The sequence below is a fragment of the Hemiscyllium ocellatum genome, chromosome 1, assembly GCF_020745735.1.
Source record: "Hemiscyllium ocellatum isolate sHemOce1 chromosome 1, sHemOce1.pat.X.cur, whole genome shotgun sequence".
Lineage (NCBI taxonomy): Eukaryota > Metazoa > Chordata > Chondrichthyes > Orectolobiformes > Hemiscylliidae > Hemiscyllium > Hemiscyllium ocellatum.
This window is the reverse complement of record NC_083401.1, coordinates 106,746,280-106,763,921: the sequence shown is the minus strand read 5'-3', so window position 1 is coordinate 106,763,921 and position 17,642 is coordinate 106,746,280. Positions and strand designations below refer to the sequence as shown.

At 37.1% G+C, this 17,642-nt stretch overlaps 1 protein-coding gene across 5 annotated transcripts in view; it reads left to right on the top strand.

Annotated features, from left to right (window-relative positions):
- Window positions 1-16,423, top strand: part of LOC132815763 (Krueppel-like factor 3) — a 108,660-nt gene extending 92,237 nt beyond the window's left edge. For all 5 annotated transcript variants that reach the window (XM_060824958.1, XM_060824930.1, XM_060824948.1 and 2 more), the window contains exons 7-8: window positions 8,655-8,818; window positions 11,077-16,423. In XM_060824958.1, the coding sequence (XP_060680941.1) occupies window positions 8,655-8,818; window positions 11,077-11,258 (346 nt within the window). In that variant the 3' untranslated portion in view covers window positions 11,259-16,423. The remainder of the gene's footprint in view (window positions 1-8,654; window positions 8,819-11,076) is intronic.
- Window positions 16,424-17,642: the final 1,219 nt, after the last annotated feature.

The window sequence follows — 17,642 nt, the reverse complement described above, 5'->3', positions numbered from 1 at the left end:
AAGAGACTAGCAAAATTGGTATACAATACATTTATATCTCTAATGCTTTCTGTACACAGTTTCTTGTTGGTACTATTACAATTTAATGAGTTGTTTTGTGAACTTTGATAAGTATTTTACTTGTATTAACACAGCCCCATGTTTACCCTTTGCTCATTTGCTAATTAAACATATTCATATAACTTTGGAAACTTTTACAGTTGAAGATTTGTTTTTCCCCAAAATGAATAAAGCTAGCAGTAACCTAGTGAATTTGATATTAAACATTAGTTCATGGCTCATACCCGAAACATCAATTCTTCTGCTCCTCTGATGTCACCTGACCTGCTGTGCTTCTCCAGCACCACATTCTCGACATCATTAGTTCAGATCCCACCATGGCAGGTTATTAATTTGGGTTTAATAAAACCAGTAAATTATGGGTCATGATGAAATTTGCTACATTAATGCAGAAGTTTGATTGGCTCGGTAAGGTTCTTCAGTGAAAGGAATTGCTATTTTTACCACATCTCGTCTTCATTCGACCCCTGCCCCAGCTGTGAGTTCACTTACATATTCTCAGAGAAACCAAGGATGAGCAACAAATACCGCCTTGTCAATGTTGCCTAATTCTCTGGAAGAAATTTAAAACAAATTTATTTTTAGTTATCACAAATTTGAACATGTCCGTGGACAGTAGCTGAAAATATACATGGCCCGTTTGGTACAATCAAACTCCATTTTGGCAAGACCGCAATGAAGAAACTGATAATGAGCACTGAGAAAGCTTCAGTCAGAGAATCTGTACTCTCTTGAGAACTGCTTTATCCTTCACCCTCTCACAAGGGACAGAGATCAATGGAAGTGGCACGCAAACATTGGAAATGTCCTTGATTCTAGCCCTCAAAGAGATCTAGTATATCAGGCTGTCACAGATTTAGAGTATCTGACTGACAAATTCTTGTACTGGGGCAATTTTATCTCCTTCATCAACAATGATGGTAATGCATTGCTGTAATGTCCTAAACATAGTAAAATATTTCAAGGCACTTCTTCCAGAAGCATTATCAAACAATATTTGACAGCAAGTCACATTTAAAAATAAATGACCAAAAGATTGACAGAAAGAGAGAGGTTTTAAAGTGCATCTTAAAGGAGAAGAGAGGTGGAGATTCTTGGGTGAATTCCAGAGGCAACATCTAGGCAACAAAATGGGATGGATGCCAATGGTGGGGTAATTAAATTTGGGAATGCAATCGAGGTATATGTTGCAGGATTTCAGAGATTGTACGTTCAAAGAGGTTATACCATGTTAAAAGGCAAACTATAGAAAAATCGAATAATAATGAGAATTCTAAAATAAAGGCTTTACTTAATGAGGACCCAATGTGGGTCAGCAAGCAGCAGGTTTGTAGTTGATCTGGTTGGCATCAGCTTCCATACGGGCTGCAGAGGTTTGAATGAATTCAAGTTCATATTTCTCTTTAGAGTTGGCCATTCCAGTGATCATCCTATATTCTATCCTCCATGAAACTTCCGGTCATCTGTGTTTGTGTCCATGTCCTTACTTTCACCAAATCCCGTAAATCCACCTCCTTAATGACTGTTGATCTACATTGGTTCCCAATTAAGCAGAGATTTTTTTCAAAATTCTCATCCTTGTTCTCCATGCCCTTATTCTCCTCAGACCCACAATCCTTTAAGGTATCTGTACTCCTGGGATTTTGACGTCTCAAGTATTCCCAATTTTAAAACCACACCATTGGTAGCTGTGCCTTCAGCTGCCTCAGTCATAAGCTCTGGAAATCCCTCCATAAATTTCTCCACTTCTTTACTACTTTAAACTACTCCTTATAAACAAACTTTGCCTTAATATTTCCAGATGTGGCTTAACGTCAAGATCTGTTTAGTAACATTCCTATGAAGCAACTTGAGACATATATAAATATAAATTCTTGTTTTTGAAGAGTAGAAGATGAAGGAATTGTAATACAATCTGTCTGGTCTTTGGTGTGACAAAGTACTGTGTTTCTGTCAGCTTTGTGATTACTACATTTTGTTCAAATTGTTACTAATTTATAATGCAATAACTAGTTAGGGTAATTGAAGATTTGCAATGTACACAAACAATTTAGTAATTCTTTTGTTTTGAAGTAAAATATGCTGTAAAATGCCCCACAAAAAACGCATTGATAAAAAGTTTCTTAAGCAATTTTTGATAATCAGGAGTGTTATGACAATGTACAATCATCATTTCTATTTTCATGTGTATCTGAAAGGTAAAATTCCCATTCAAACTAATTTTAACAATATAATTTTGCATACAAATCTCTGCTTCCTGCAAACTTGTATCAATTTCTTTTTAGCAAATACAGGCATTTTATCTTAAAGTCTACTTAAACACCTTTTCTGTTAAATACCAGGCTAACAAAAATATCTTTTGGAAATTTGTTTGTGAGGTGGTAACTTTGGTAGCAGACATCCTGTGGGTGGGATCTCCAGCTGCTTTTAGATGTTGACATCAGTGTTTGACAGCAACCACACCCTACAGGCAATATCAAAACAACAGGAAACAGTTAATAACACATTGAAGGAGTGGCTTTAACAGAAAAAAAAAATCCAGAGTTCTATGCTTTTGCAGACAAAATTAATGAAGGAGAATTTTATACAATCTAAAATACTAATTGCCTCAAAGTGTAAGAGCTATATATAATAGTCGTGTTCACCCACATAAGCTTGATGTGACACTTGAAACTAGTGTGCTGTCCAGTCCTATCATTTTGATGCTTTGAATAAAGAATATTTTCACATCATATCAAAAATTATCTTTTCTGGAAACTATATTTTTCATGAAGTAAAACATTGAACTGCAGTGTTATTTCATTAAAAAGAATTGAAATTGCCTTGTAATTATTACAGTAAAATCATGACGATATAAAACCCTTTGAATTTTTGGTGACCTTTATAATCTTGCCCATACCATCACGGAAAGGCACTATGTTGGCACTCCCTCATTTGTCGATAGCTGTAAAAATGGATTCTGTGGAACAGGGAACTGGGTGGTGCCGTGTGTTTGAACTTTTCACTTTCCTGTCCAGTGAAACTGGCTGAAAGCAACCCTTCACTGACAACAATGGAGGCTCCTAACTGAAATTAGCTTGAGTCAGAACATCCAACATGTTGTGGTTCTGTTCGCCGAGCTGGGAATTTGTGTTGCAGATATTTTGTCCCGTGTCTAGGTGACATCCTCAGTCCTTGGGAGCCTCCTGTGAAGTGCTTCTGTGATTTTCCCTCTGGCATTTGTAGTGGTTTGAATCTGCCACTTCTGGTTGTCAGTTCCAGCTGTCTGTTGCCGTGGTCGGTGTATTGGGTATCAAACCACTACAAATGCCGGAGGAAAGATCACAGAAGCGCTTCACAGGAGGCTCCGAAGCACTGAGGATGTCACCTAGACAGGGGACGAAACATCTGCAACACAAATTCCCAGCTCGGCGAACAGAACCACAACAACGAGCACCCAAGCTACAAATCTTCTCACAAACTTTGAAAATCCAACATGTATGAAATCATGGAATCATCCTTCAGTTTAATGCAAGTAGTTAACAGACTGCAACTGGCTAAGAAACACTTGGGACTGAACCATATGAGGTGATACAGAGGGAGAAGCTCTTTTGAAATTACCATTTAAATGCATCAGGCTTACTATAATATAATCTGATTTGTTCTACATTCACTTTTGTCACTTGAGGCAGAAAATTGGCATAGGGTTAGGTTTGTATTATTAATATCATGTTTGTCTCATCCATGGCATAGCTGAGATTGACAGTTTCTGTGGAAACAAAGGGGAAAATCCCTTATTCAATAGAATTCTTACCATTTAAGCATAAAAGACAGTGTCAAAAGGATAAATTAAAAAACTAATCCACTTGTACAATGTAACTTGGAATATCTTAATCCATTTTAATCAGTAAATGTTAGAATTCTACATCATTGTATTTATTGATCTATCATGGGTTATCATTTCTGCTTCCACCTCATCCTTTGATCAATTTCAGTGGGTTTTGTTTGAAATTTAGAGCTTCTTCCTGGAGTTTCCATTGGGACCAAAATCTGGCAGTGGAATAAGCAGTAGGGATTTGAGAAGCTCAGAGAGCTACTAGGTTCGGGATACTGAGAGTTGACACTTGGTGAAGCACACTTCCTTTAAAGCTTATTATCATTATATTGAGATTGGAAAATCTAACAACCAGGAATAAATATAAGGAATCACAGGAAGGTTTCACATCATGTAGTCTTGCATTTCCTTATATCCATATGGATACGTTAGTAATAGGTTAATAGTTCCAAGTATAAACCTGACTTTTAGATTGATTAAAACATATTTGAGTTTCATCTGACGGTATTGATGATATATTATTTTCTTACTACAGTCATTCATGATACAAACATACTTCTAATTAAATAGTCGATTTAACAAAGCTCTTTCTGGCTTTCTTAACAAACTCCTATCAAATAGCCTGGTTTTCCACATGCAAATAGCAACTGTTGGCACAATTTATAAAATGAAAGTTGCCTTTAATTCCACTCCTTCCCCTTTAATTTTACGATTGGAGGAGCAGCTATTGAAAAAGGAGAAAGCTTGGTTTGAGGTTATCCATGTGGATTGGTGAAGCAAGAACGGGATAATTTTATCTCAAGGAGTTGACGTCTTAGATAAGCCAGAATTTTAGTTACAATAGGTCAGACAAAACCTGTAATTTTTTTTTTAACCAATGTATTTATTTTGGGGGCAGTGTTATTGTATAAATTATAAAAGTCTATTTCTCTTAAACATAGGTTGATCTTACATCATACATTAATGGTATTAAAAGATTTGAATCACAAACAAGTTGGCCAAATTCAAGACCCATCAATGCTGAATGATCATAATCTGGTTGCCAATTCAACATATATATCACAAAAACATCAGTCCACAGTTAACATCTCCGATATAATTAGTTTATCCAGCAACATAAAATCATTATCTACTTCACATTTGCACACGACCGCCAGCACCTCCACTTCCAGCATTTAATTTGTTTTGGATTGTATGCATTCATAAAAAGTACTCATTGAGTTCACAAAAATTGCCAGGAATTGAAATTACCTTTATGGAGAGTCCACACCAATTAAAAATGCACAGCCAAATGTATCAAGGAGTAACTTGAATTTCTGTCAGACCAAAGGATGCAGGTGCAGAAGGAGGCCATTCAGCCCATTGAGCCTGCTTTAACATTGAATGAGATCAAACCTTAATCCTTACCTCTACTTTCCTGCCTTCTTCCCATAACTGTTGATTCCTTTACAGATAAAAATTCTGTTTATCTTGGTGTTGAATATACTTCACAACCCAGCCTTGACAGCCCTCTGCAGTAAAGAATTCTACAGACTGACTACTTTCTGACAGAAAAAAATGCCCCCATCGTTCTCTGTATTAAATGGATGACCCCTGAGATTGTGCCCTCTTGTCCTAGACTCATGGACAAGAGAAATCAACTTCCTCACATCTCTCCTTTCAATCACCTTAAGAACCTTTTTATGTTTCTATAGTCCCTGTCATTCTTCTAAATGCCAATAAATACAGGCCCAACCTGCTCAACCTCTTTTCATAAGAGCATCTTTCCTTTCCCAAAACAACCTAGTGAACCTTCTCTAAATGCCTCCAGTGCCTGTATACCACTCTATTTAGATAAAGGAACCAAAACAGTTCATACTATTCCAGGTGTGGTCTGACTCATACATTATATAGCTTTAACAAGTCTTCCCTATTTTTATACACCTTTCTCTTTGAAAAGAAGGCCAACCTTCTTACCTTCCCTATTACATGCTGAACTTAGATGTGAGATTTTTGTGATTCATGTACAAAGACACCTCTCTCGTGACCACTATTCACTAATTTATAAAGTAATTGGTTTTTGTAGAATCCTGTTGATGGAAATCAGTCTAAGCTTGACGTGAAAGCCTTTAAACTATTAGATTGGCAGATGCAGATAATTTTCTTGCAGCAGAAATACAGCTGATATTTATTCTGTTTTTATTTGGAGATCTATAAGTTAACAAGACAAATGTAAAGCATCACTGCATGAACTGATTTGCTGCCCCAGAAAAAGCTAGGAAATTGTAATTCTTCTTTTGACTTAACTCTTGCACCAGTTTCACCAGGGTGTAGATACCGGATTCAGAACCAATCAGGAATGACCGGTAGCTGCAATGAGAGATTGAGGAGTAAAAGGTGCCTCTATAATGTGAGTGCAAGGATAAGGTTGGAGAGACAGCATGGCTCTATGGAGGAGAGAGAATAAATGTAGAGGCAATTGTGGGTTGTGATGATCTTATTGATTTCACTTGGGAAACAAATTATTTGCTCATTTATATAATTATTGTTTGTGGGACCTCATTATATTGTTATTTGTCTGGTGTGTTTCTCTATATTGATTAAACTTCAAAAATATTGAGTTGGTTATAAAGAGCTTTGAGCAAGTGGCTATGTAAATGCTTGCCGTTTCTTTTTATGATCATGCTGATTTCTCCAATTTGTTTAGCAAATTGGTTTAAATGTGATTTTTGCATTACATTACAAAAGTGTTAAGTGAGTCAAGAGATCTGATTTTTTTAAAAATAAGTAGAATCAAGTCATTGACTTCTGGGAATCACTCGTGAAAGAATTTCTTTAATGTATTAATTCCAAGCTATGTTTCCAATGTTGGTAAATGTGTCTGTAAAAGAGCTATAAAGAAATGAGAATAAGATGAGGTTTGCTAGTGACAAAGAATTTCTGTTTTTATCATTTAGAATTATCAGCCAGACAAGTGTCAGTAAGGATAATGCAACAATATAATTTTTCACTGATAAAGCCTGGCTCGGAGGGAATACTTAACAGTAGAATCAGAGAGTCACAGATATGTACAGCATGGAAACAGACCCTTCGGTCCAACCCTTCGATGCCGACCAGATATCCTAATCCAATCTAGTCCCATCTGCCAGCACCCAGCCCATATCCCTCCAAACCCTTCCTATTCATATACCCAACCAAATGCCTCTTAAATGTTGCAATTGTACCAGCCTCCTCCACATCCTCTGGCAGCTCATTCCATACACGTACCACCCTCTGTGTGAAAAGAATTGCCCCTTAGATCTCTTTTATATCTTTCCCCTCTCACCCTAAACCTATGCCCTCTAGTTCTGGACTCCCCGAACCCAGGGAAAAGACTTTGCCTATTTATCCTATCCATGCCCCTTATAATTTTGTAAAACTCTAAGGTCACCCCTCAGCCTCCAACGCTCCAGGGAAAACAGCCCCAGCCTGTTCAGTCTCTTCCTATAGCTCAAATCCTCCAACCCTTGGCAACATCCTTGTGAATCTTTTCTGAACCCTTTCAAGTTTCACAACATCTTTTCAATAGGAAGGAGACCAGAATTGCATGGAATATTCCAAAAGTGGCCTTACCAATGTCCTGTACTGCTGCAATATGGCCTCCCAACTCCTGTACTCAATACTCTGATCAATAAAAGAAAGCATACCAAACGCCTTCTTCACTATCCTATCTACCTGCGACGCCACTTTCAAGGAGCTATGAACCTGACCTCTAAGGTCTCTTTGTTCAGCAACACTATCTAGGACCTTACCATTAAGTGTATATGTCCTGCTAAGATTTGCTTTCCCAAAACGCAACACCTTGCATTTATCTGAGTTAAACTCCATCTGCCACCTGCAGATGCATTGCTGCAGGGTGACACAGTAACACCAAGGCAAGTTCACTTCCATCTTTTCAGCCAGGTTTAACAATTCTACCAAATGTGAACCTGTGGAAATGAAAGGGGATAGAAATGACCTTTGCATAAGAATCATACAAACAAATGATAGTAATAGTACAAATCAATGCAGATCTTTCTGAAATATAAATGGAATGAGAAAGATTCAGCATAAATCCTTGAGACCATGCATTTTGAGCTTGTTAATGCTTTGCCCAGTCTGTGGATTCTGATAGAATATCCAAGCCACCACATGCAAAACTGTCAGAAATATTGTTAGAAGAGCAACCCTCTCACTGAGTTTTAAGAGTAAAAGATGTATTAGTAGAATCTTGGAGTGCTTGGTCAGAGGTCTTCTACAAAGAAATGGTCTGTTCACACCAATGGGAAATAAATCTCCAAAACCAAAGTTAGTCAAACCAATCCACACTCCTGAGTATTAAATGATAGTCAGTAGGAACAATCTCTTTTTTGGGGGGGGGGGGATGGGCGGGGAGGGTTGCAAATACATATGTCTGCACAAAACACCTCTGAACAGCTTTGAATCAGCATGTCAAAACATAGAAATTCAAAATGCATCTGATACTGGAAATCTGAATTAAAAACAGAAATGCTGGAGATATGAGTCATTGGATCTGAAACTCACTAATTCAGTTTCTCTCTTGACAGATGCTACTAGACCTGTTAAGTTCCTCAAGAAATTTTTTTGGTTTTGTTGCAAAAACATAAATGTTTTTCATATTTCTACTCAACAAATTCTACTCTCTCATTTGAAATCCAGCTCATAAATGTCCAGAACAAGTAGAACAGTATCATCAATACAGGAGTATCCATTGTTGGTTGAACAGATGAAATGTTATGAAACCTTATTTTTGTTCTGTCAGGAGCCATAAACCTTCCGTAATCGTGCACGCTGTATCAAGACCGCACCCAGTTGAATCCCCAGACACACAGAAGAAGCGTCGCATACACAGGTGTGACTTTGATGGATGCAACAAAGTTTACACAAAGAGCTCACACCTCAAGGCACACAGACGGACGCACACAGGTAAGAGAATTCTAGAGTATTGTCATTCCCCAAGAGCCCAAATGCTTTATAATGGAGCTATTAAGTTCCTGTCAGTGCAAAAGTCCTCTGGGACTAGTTATGTTCTCTGATAATTTTAATCAGGTTTAAAGAGCCCTAGTTGTGATTTCTTTTTTGCAGCATTCACCTGTTCTAGTTTCAACAGATCATCAGTAAAAATCCCAATTTTACATTCCCCTACCCATAAAATTCCTCTGCTGACCTGCCCTAACCTGTGTTTGTAGTGAGACAAGTGAGGGCTGCTGTTCAAGCCCTTAAGTGATCAATTACAATCAACCACACAAGCACTACTCCCACCCCGACCTGAATTTTCAGACTACCAAAAGGAATTTTTTTCCTTGGCCCCAACCAAATACTGCCCTCTGTGGATCCTCCCTCCCTTCCTGCCTTTCCGACAGCTTCACTCCCTCTTCTCATTTTGCTCACCCACATGACCTCATGCATCACTGAGAACCCACGCTTACATAGTCCTGGACTTGGCCATGGATTTAGACTTTAATTTTCACTGGGGAGCATGAAGAGATGAGGAATTTTCCCTGGGAGGCAGGTCAGTCAAAGCCAGAATGAGAGCAGAGGCTGTCAGCTATGGTTGCAGACTCTGTGGTCCAGAGCTGTGTAGAAGATATTAATAAAAATTCATGAAACCATAATCAGTCATCCCACACCATCCAAACTCATTCATCTAATGCCCTTTACCACAATCACATATCCCCACACCTCTGTGCCAACTCATGCCCCTGTACCCACCTTCCTAGCCCCTTTGCATCCCCAATGCCAATCTTTGGGTAGCATGGTGGCTCAGTGGTTAGTGCTGTCACTTCATAGTGCCAGGAACCTGGGTTCAATTCCAGCTTTGGGCAACTGTCTGTGTGGAGTTTGCACATTCTCCCCATGTCTGTGTGGGTTGGCTATGGGAAATGCAGGGTTACAGGACTACAGTACGCGAGAGTCTGGGTAGGATGCTCTTCAGAGAGTCAGTTTGGACTTGTTGGGCTGAATGGCCTGTTTCCACACTGTAGGGATTCTATGTCCTTTGTTCATCTATATGGCAGCCTATGCCCAGTTCATCCCCATGGGCATTTATAACTCCCATCCACCATCATTACCATTCCCTCTCCATGACAACTGACCTGGTATCCACCATGGACACAATATGGAGTTGTACATTACAGTTGTGTCTGATGATAACTTCAATATTTAGGGAAAAAAAACTCCCATTTATATTTTTAAAAAGTCAATAAATTAAATTTTTGTCAGCTAATCTCTTATGAATTAAATATTTCATTTAAGTACTTAAAGTACTTATAAAAACAAACATTTCTATTTAATAAACATTTGAATGCGAGAATGAATTGCTCACTTAGCAGCCAATGTTTAATGGTGACACCAGGTCATTCCGACAGTGCTTGTGGGCAGACTGAAACTGATTCTGTTTGTGTAAGCAATTGTTTTACTTTTTGATGTTTATGTGAAAATAAGTCTACGTTTCAAGGAATATTTCTTAAAGTTTTGAATCTGATTGCCTTCCCAACAGTAAATTAAATGAGTAATTAGTTATAATTATGAATGACCTTTATTCTAAACTAATCTAAGCTATTCTAAACTAATCCACCCCACCAACCTCCAGATACATCGTATCATCTTTCGACATTTCCGCCACCTCCAAACAGACCCCACCACCAAGAATATATTTCCATCCCCTCCCGTATCAGTGTTCCGGAAAGACCACTCCATCCGCGACTCCCTCATCAGGTCCACACCCCCACCAACCTAACCTCCACTCCCGGCACCTTCCCCTGCAAATGCAAGAAATGCAAAACTTGCGTCCACACCTCCCCCCTCACTTCCCTCCAAGGCCCCAAGGGATCCTTCCATATCCGTCACAAGTTCACCTGCACCTCCACACACATCATTTACTGCATCTGCTGCACCCGATGTGGCCTCCTCTACATTGGCGAGACGGCGATTCTCCTGCTCCTTGGATGCTGCCTGACCTGCTGCGCTTTTCCAGCAACACATTTTTCAGCTCTGATCTCCAGCATCTGCAGTCCTCACTTTCTCCTAAACTAATCAAAGCCCAATTTTCATAATATTATATCTAGACTCAAATCTTTGGTCTAAATTTTCATTCATGATGTACGACGGTTAAACATAAGAACCTTTGCAATAACTTCAAAATATTTGTTATGGTTGAACTTGCATTTTCCTTTTTCCTGCAGGTGAGAAGCCCTACAAATGTACTTGGGATGGTTGCACGTGGAAATTTGCCCGCTCAGATGAATTAACCCGGCACTATCGCAAGCATACCGGTATCAAGCCTTTCCAGTGCCCTGACTGTGATCGCAGCTTTTCCCGTTCAGACCATCTCGCCCTGCACAGAAAGCGACACATGCTGGTCTGAGCCTGTCATCTTTCACTGTGTAAGCCAGGCAGGATGCAACTAAACTCTTCCCTTTACTTAACCAAGCTTCAGCTGGGCTGAATCCTTCAACAAATGAACTCTCTCTCATGTAGTCAGTATCTGATGTACAAACAAAACTCTTTTTCTTGTTATATGCAGGACTTATGTTTTAACAATATGAATGTCTTTATGTTGATGCATAGCATTCTCCATTGTATGTATGGACTGAGTAATTTTTTTAGGTATAAAATTACACACTTCTGTCATCCGATTTGTTTGTTAAAATTGTCGGTGTATCAGTTGATTAATAAGCCTTTATAGTCTTGCCAGTGTAGAATGCTGCTGTATGCCATTTCCTTCGTCAAAACCACACCTCATTCAAAATGTTTGGTTTTTTTTTGCAAAACGTGATTGATATTTTTTCATTATTCAGACAAATTTGGAAAGCAAATTACATTTTAGTTGTGAGGTTGGAGGCCTCCAGGAAATTCCTGTGCAAACAACTGTGAAAGAAGGAAAGGCACTAATCTGGATTTGGAGGAACTTGCCAATTTTGACCGACCTTTTTGACACATTTCGGCATTGCACTCACGTCCTTTTTCTCAAATATCATTTGTCTGCTCTTCAGTGTTGATAGTCTGTAGGTCCATCTCTTCTGCAGTGATGTCAACGTTTCAGTATCAACAAGTTAATGAAGTTAAGCACAAAGGTTCACCAACAATGGCTTCTCTTTATATCATTGCACCATTGCAACTTTGTTTTATTACTGACTTATTTATTGGAAATTCTCTCGTTCAAGCAATGTTCTTTTTCCTAAGTGCAAGTTTCATACTTTCACTAGTGGAGCTCAACCCATCCTGGAAGTCAACCTGTCAAGTTCCCTAGAGTTCATAAAAATGAGGTTTGGATACATAATCATTGCTCTGAACTATACTCCATTTTCTTTCATTTGTGGTCAAGTTACCTTTTGTAATTTGATTGGACTTGTGACCAACTTAAGAAGTAAATTAAGAGTTTTTCCACCTAAATTAATTCAAATTACAAAAGTCCTCTTAAAGAATCTGTCTCTTTATTGGACAAACATTATCAAACACACAAAATGGTCAGAAATTGAAAACATTAATATTTTATTTAAAGAATTGATTATATTTTGTCAGATAATAATTTGACTCCTTACTGGGAGAATTAGATAACAGGAATATTGTGAATTGAATTGACAACTTCTAAACGTGATTATATGTTTTCCATTCGCCAATGAATCATATTATCATTGTTGTCTCTATTTCGGATAATAGTCATAAAATGACCCAACCATAACAAAATTCATTAATTATCTGTGAGAAAGGAATCAGCTTCAAAGAATTCTGCTCCACCCTTTCATCCATATACCCTTATACCAAGAGCTTCCTAATCTATAATTATACCAGGGCACTTGACATATGCCTTTGGCATGTAGACGTAAATTCATTGATATATTGTTGGCTTCATAATATATAAAATGACACAAAAGATGCTGTCTCAAATCATGCTTAGGAAACCCTAAAATGATCATTGGGAATGAAGAATTCAAGAATTTGTGTGCGAAAATGTATTCCGCCAAATAAGGTACTTTGTCAAAGCTCAATTGTTTTCACTTATTGCAATGGCTATAACATTTAATTTTAGTTACTTTAAGGTATTTGGGGCTAGTTATATTAAGCTGCTTAAAAAAAAATCATCTTTTAAACTTTGGTGTAAATATTTTTATTGCTGGTTTATTGCATCCGGTTGGTAAGTTTTTAACATATTTACGTATATCCAATTGAACGAGCATAGTAACCTAAGGCTGATACAGGCCTTGCCCTGTGTAAAGTTATACTACCGGCCATTGGAAAACATTCTGTAATGTGGTTCATTAGATTCCAATTTTATTAATTTGTGCAAATGTTGAAAAGCAAAGTTCAATTGCCATGGCTGTAACTTTTCAAATATATCATTTACCAACTCTCCAATAGTTCTCGGTAGAACTTTTAAAGCAACACAAAATATTTTAAGTGAACAGCAAATCAAAATGTTAGCCTAAGCCCCAGCATGGCTTCTGTGAACACAGGCTGTAAATCTCTGTAAATCACAGGCTGATGCCATATACATGTATAAATCACCTTGACCTTACAAATCTATAATGTAAATAGACAAATAGTAGACCAAGCTACATTCCATGTTCACACTTTGTAATATGGATTAATGACCACTGCAGCCAATTTGAATATGTATTTAGATTAATAATGCACTTTAATGCGTACCAAACATTATAGATCACGTTCAGATCCTTTGATATAATTTGGAGTGCAATGTTTATTTCTGCAGATCATCTAATGGCTCAGCTGGTGAAAATTTTAATTAGTTTGGAATTGAGCCACACAAAACCAGCGAAAGCGCAAATTCAAACACAAGACATAAAGAATTAATTCATCTCACCACAGGTAGCAGTAGAGATGCTCTAGTTAGCCTCAATATCTTTGAATAAATTGGAAAAACAATCAAAGCAGAATTGACTGAAGCTGTGACATATATGTAAGGGTAGATGTCAAGTGACATCAGAATTGAGTTTGACTGTGGCCCACTGCCATTCACTGTCCACATTTGAATGGCTACTTCGGAAAGGAATTTAAGAGATGGAGGGGAGGAGGGGCAGAGTTGTGTAGTCATACAGAACAGCAACCCAGCAACTCAAACCTTTAAGGAAGAAGAATGAAAGAAACTTTGTTTTGTTTTAATGATTTCTGAAGACAGATAAATGTGTATTGGATCATCATAGTATGGTGACAAATAAATAGTAGCTCAATACTTTACCACATAGAAAATAATACCTCTGGAGTTTATCGTTTCAACTAGATTGAGAATGTTTAGTAAGATGTAAGTGTACTATGCACAACTTATTTCAGAGTCACGATCTGGGTGTGAGGCATACCTACAAGGAAGTGGAAGTGCATCACTGTAGGTGATGCTGTATATCATAAGCAAACGGTACAAAAATCTGTGTAATAGGATAAAAATGTTGAGGGCATCATATTCATATACATTTTAGAGAATTATTTTGGATAAACAAGGGGCTGTGGAATTGCTGAGATATGTGAACACAGCATTTTGAGGCAGCTGGCCTGCTTCATGAGTTGTAGTGATTCTTCAGATTTGTATAAGAGTGATGTGATTTTCTAGAAGATAGAGGTGTGGGGAACCTGCCTTAGAGTAGGACAACTTTCGAAGAATTTAAAATAAAATGCACTTCAAAATGAGTGCAATCAGGTAATAATCACAGCACAAATAATAAATGTTGTGAGTTTCTATGATTTTTTTTGTACAAAGAAAAGGTCTCTGCTTCTAAAGGTAAAATAATATTTTTTTAAGATTTGTAATAAGGGTGTGAAAAGACTGAAATGTCCTATTGTGTGTTGTGTCATATACTGAGGTGGGAAGTGGGATTTAGATGGCATACACATTTTGAATCAATTCTTCTCAGCTTAAATATTTAAAATGTGAATTTTAACACTTTTTGTGGGGGAAAACGCATTTTGGTTTAGAATATTGGTTTTGGGAATAATAACTAGGCAATGTTAACATCAAGAGGCTTTTAAGAAAACTCAAGATGCTGAGCAGATGAAAGAAACTGTAAATATGTTTGTTTTAGTTTCCTGATGATATACAGTAGCTATTACAGATAGAACCTTAAACTGATCCACAGAAATAATGTGTGATGTAATAGTCCAAATTGGAACTATTTTGCGTATTAGAATGATACTGACTGTGTATTACATGCAAATCCTAAATTAAATATTTATACTTCTTAAAATGTACTCTTTTCAACCCTGACATTATGATGGAGGCTTTCAAGACTTACAAAACTCTATGATAAAGAAATATTTGCAGTATTTCAAAACCAATCAGTCACAAAAAATTTGTCCCTCAGTATTTTTTCAACTGATCTGTGAATCTGGTAATGTTCAACAGAAGATGAAATTCACTTTTACCAGCAAGAATTCATAAAACAAAATGCTGTCACTATGTAACATTGTGACTTTATGGACTCCTTTCTATTAAAAATTACTCGTTATCCATTTTTTTAACAAAACACATGCAGAAATAATAAATGTAGGAATAATAGTCAAAAGATTGCATTTCAATTCGAACCTTTAGGAACACACCAGAGACTATACTTATTCCAGATATTGTTGAAAACAAATATTGGGATTAACCAGAAGTGCTACCTTGAGCTAGTTCAGCATGTAACTATTACTTGTGTATGATGAATTCAAACCAGAAGGTGATTGGACCTACCTATCATTTGAATTTTTCTTCCTCAGTTGGATGATTTCCATGAATTGGAAGTTCATGGAATTCCATGAACAATTCCGTAAGTTGGCACTGCAGTAGTAATAACAGTCATATAGGCCAACGTACTCTGTTTTCCATTTACCTCCACTTACTGCAAACCTTCCAACAACAGATGGACATAGGAGACACTTGCAAACTGAAAAAGAAAATCAGTTCTTTATAAATACTAAGATTTCCAAAGACACATTTAGAGTCTTGAAAAGTAATTACTGTAGATATTTTCTAATCGATCTGGTTAGGTATGTTATTAGACACCTCCAGAGCAGGTTAGATTTGAACTCAGGCCTCCGGGCTCATGTAGGGACACTACCACTGCACCATAAGTTCCTAAGACATTACTCTAAAATATTATATCCTATTGCCCTCAACTGTGAAGATAATCCCATCCATTATTTAGCACTTTTATGTCTCAATCTATAATTTTCTACTCTTTACTCGACTAGGATTATTTCACCTGCTCAGCATCTCTGAAGACTCAATTTGAATATTTCAGTTTATTGTTGAAAATTTAAGCAATAAATTGTGCTAAAAATGTAGAACAATATAGAACTATACTTCAAGGGATAATAAGACTAATTCGGGGTTTATATTCAGTCTTGTTAATTTTATTTAAGTCATACAATATTGTCTGCAGTCTATATAATTAAGATGTGAAATTATAAAGTTTTTTTATAACTATTTTGTCATTTCTAGATTGTCCCATGGGAGTTTAGTAATGACATTTTGTCATGTCAAACTGTGAACACAAATTTGTACTGTACAGTCTTACTCTATATTCAAATGTATATGTATTGTACATCTGTCAATAAAACTGTATAAACAAAAAAGGTCTCATGTTGATTAATCAGGCACTAATTACAGTAAGTCAGAATTCTGCACTCTACACTTCACCTCAATGTATTTTACTACAAATCACAATATAATCAAATATTAAGGAACAAGCTCCAGAGACCAATTGATGTTCCAGAACTATGAATATGGACAAGACCAATGAAAATTGATTCCACTGTTGGGAGCTGCTCAACATGGAAAACACTACCTGGACATTTGAAGGGAAACAAAGGGGGAATAAAAGCAATCCCTAAAATAACATGAGGCAAACCAGCAGCATGTGTGTCAGGCTATATACCTACTGTGGCTATTGTGGTATCACTTTTCTCCATATTGATTCAGAAAAGGTATAAAATGACAGGCAGGGCAAGTGGTGCAGTTGCCTGGATGGCGGTTTGCAATGTAGAATGATTTCAGTAGCACAGGTTCAGTTCCTTACTCTCTGAGGTTACTGTGAAGGACTCTCTTTCCTTAGCTTTTCCCCTTGTCTAATTGTGGTGACTCTCAGGTTAAACCACCAGCAGTTGTCTCCCTCTCTCTAATGAGACATTAGATCTATAGTCCACTGGAACTATGGCTACCTTACCTGAATTTACTTTTATAAAATGACACTCAGATTTTTCAGGTGCAGAGGTACTTGTAACTATCTAAAGAAGGGTGTGATAAATTATATCCTAGTCAAATTTAAACGGAATAATTAAAGAAGATTCATAAAGCCTTCATAAAAACACAACAGTGCACATTAAGCAATAATAGTTTTCTATTAATAGAACTGTGAATGTTAGCAGATGTTGTCCATTCGTCTCTACATCCTCCTTCTCTGTTGCAGACTGTGTAGAGATAAAAGCAAAATGTTACAGATGCTGAAAATCTGAAAAATAAAGAATGAGTTGAAAATATCCAACCGCTCTGCCTCAGGAAAGGGTTAACATTTCTGGTTGATGAACTTTCAGCAGACCCACTTGTGAAGGCATTTACAACTGAACCCTCTGTCAGTGTAGTAAAGACACAACACTGTTCTATTTCTCATTTAGCACTTAGATACCACATTTCAATCGAACCTAGTTGACAAATCAAAAATTAAGGACAGCTAATTTCAATATTCTCCAAAGTGAAAGAGAGGAGAGGTTTTATTACCTTTTAAACTCAGTAAAAATAAGGAATAAGAAAATGTGACATTAG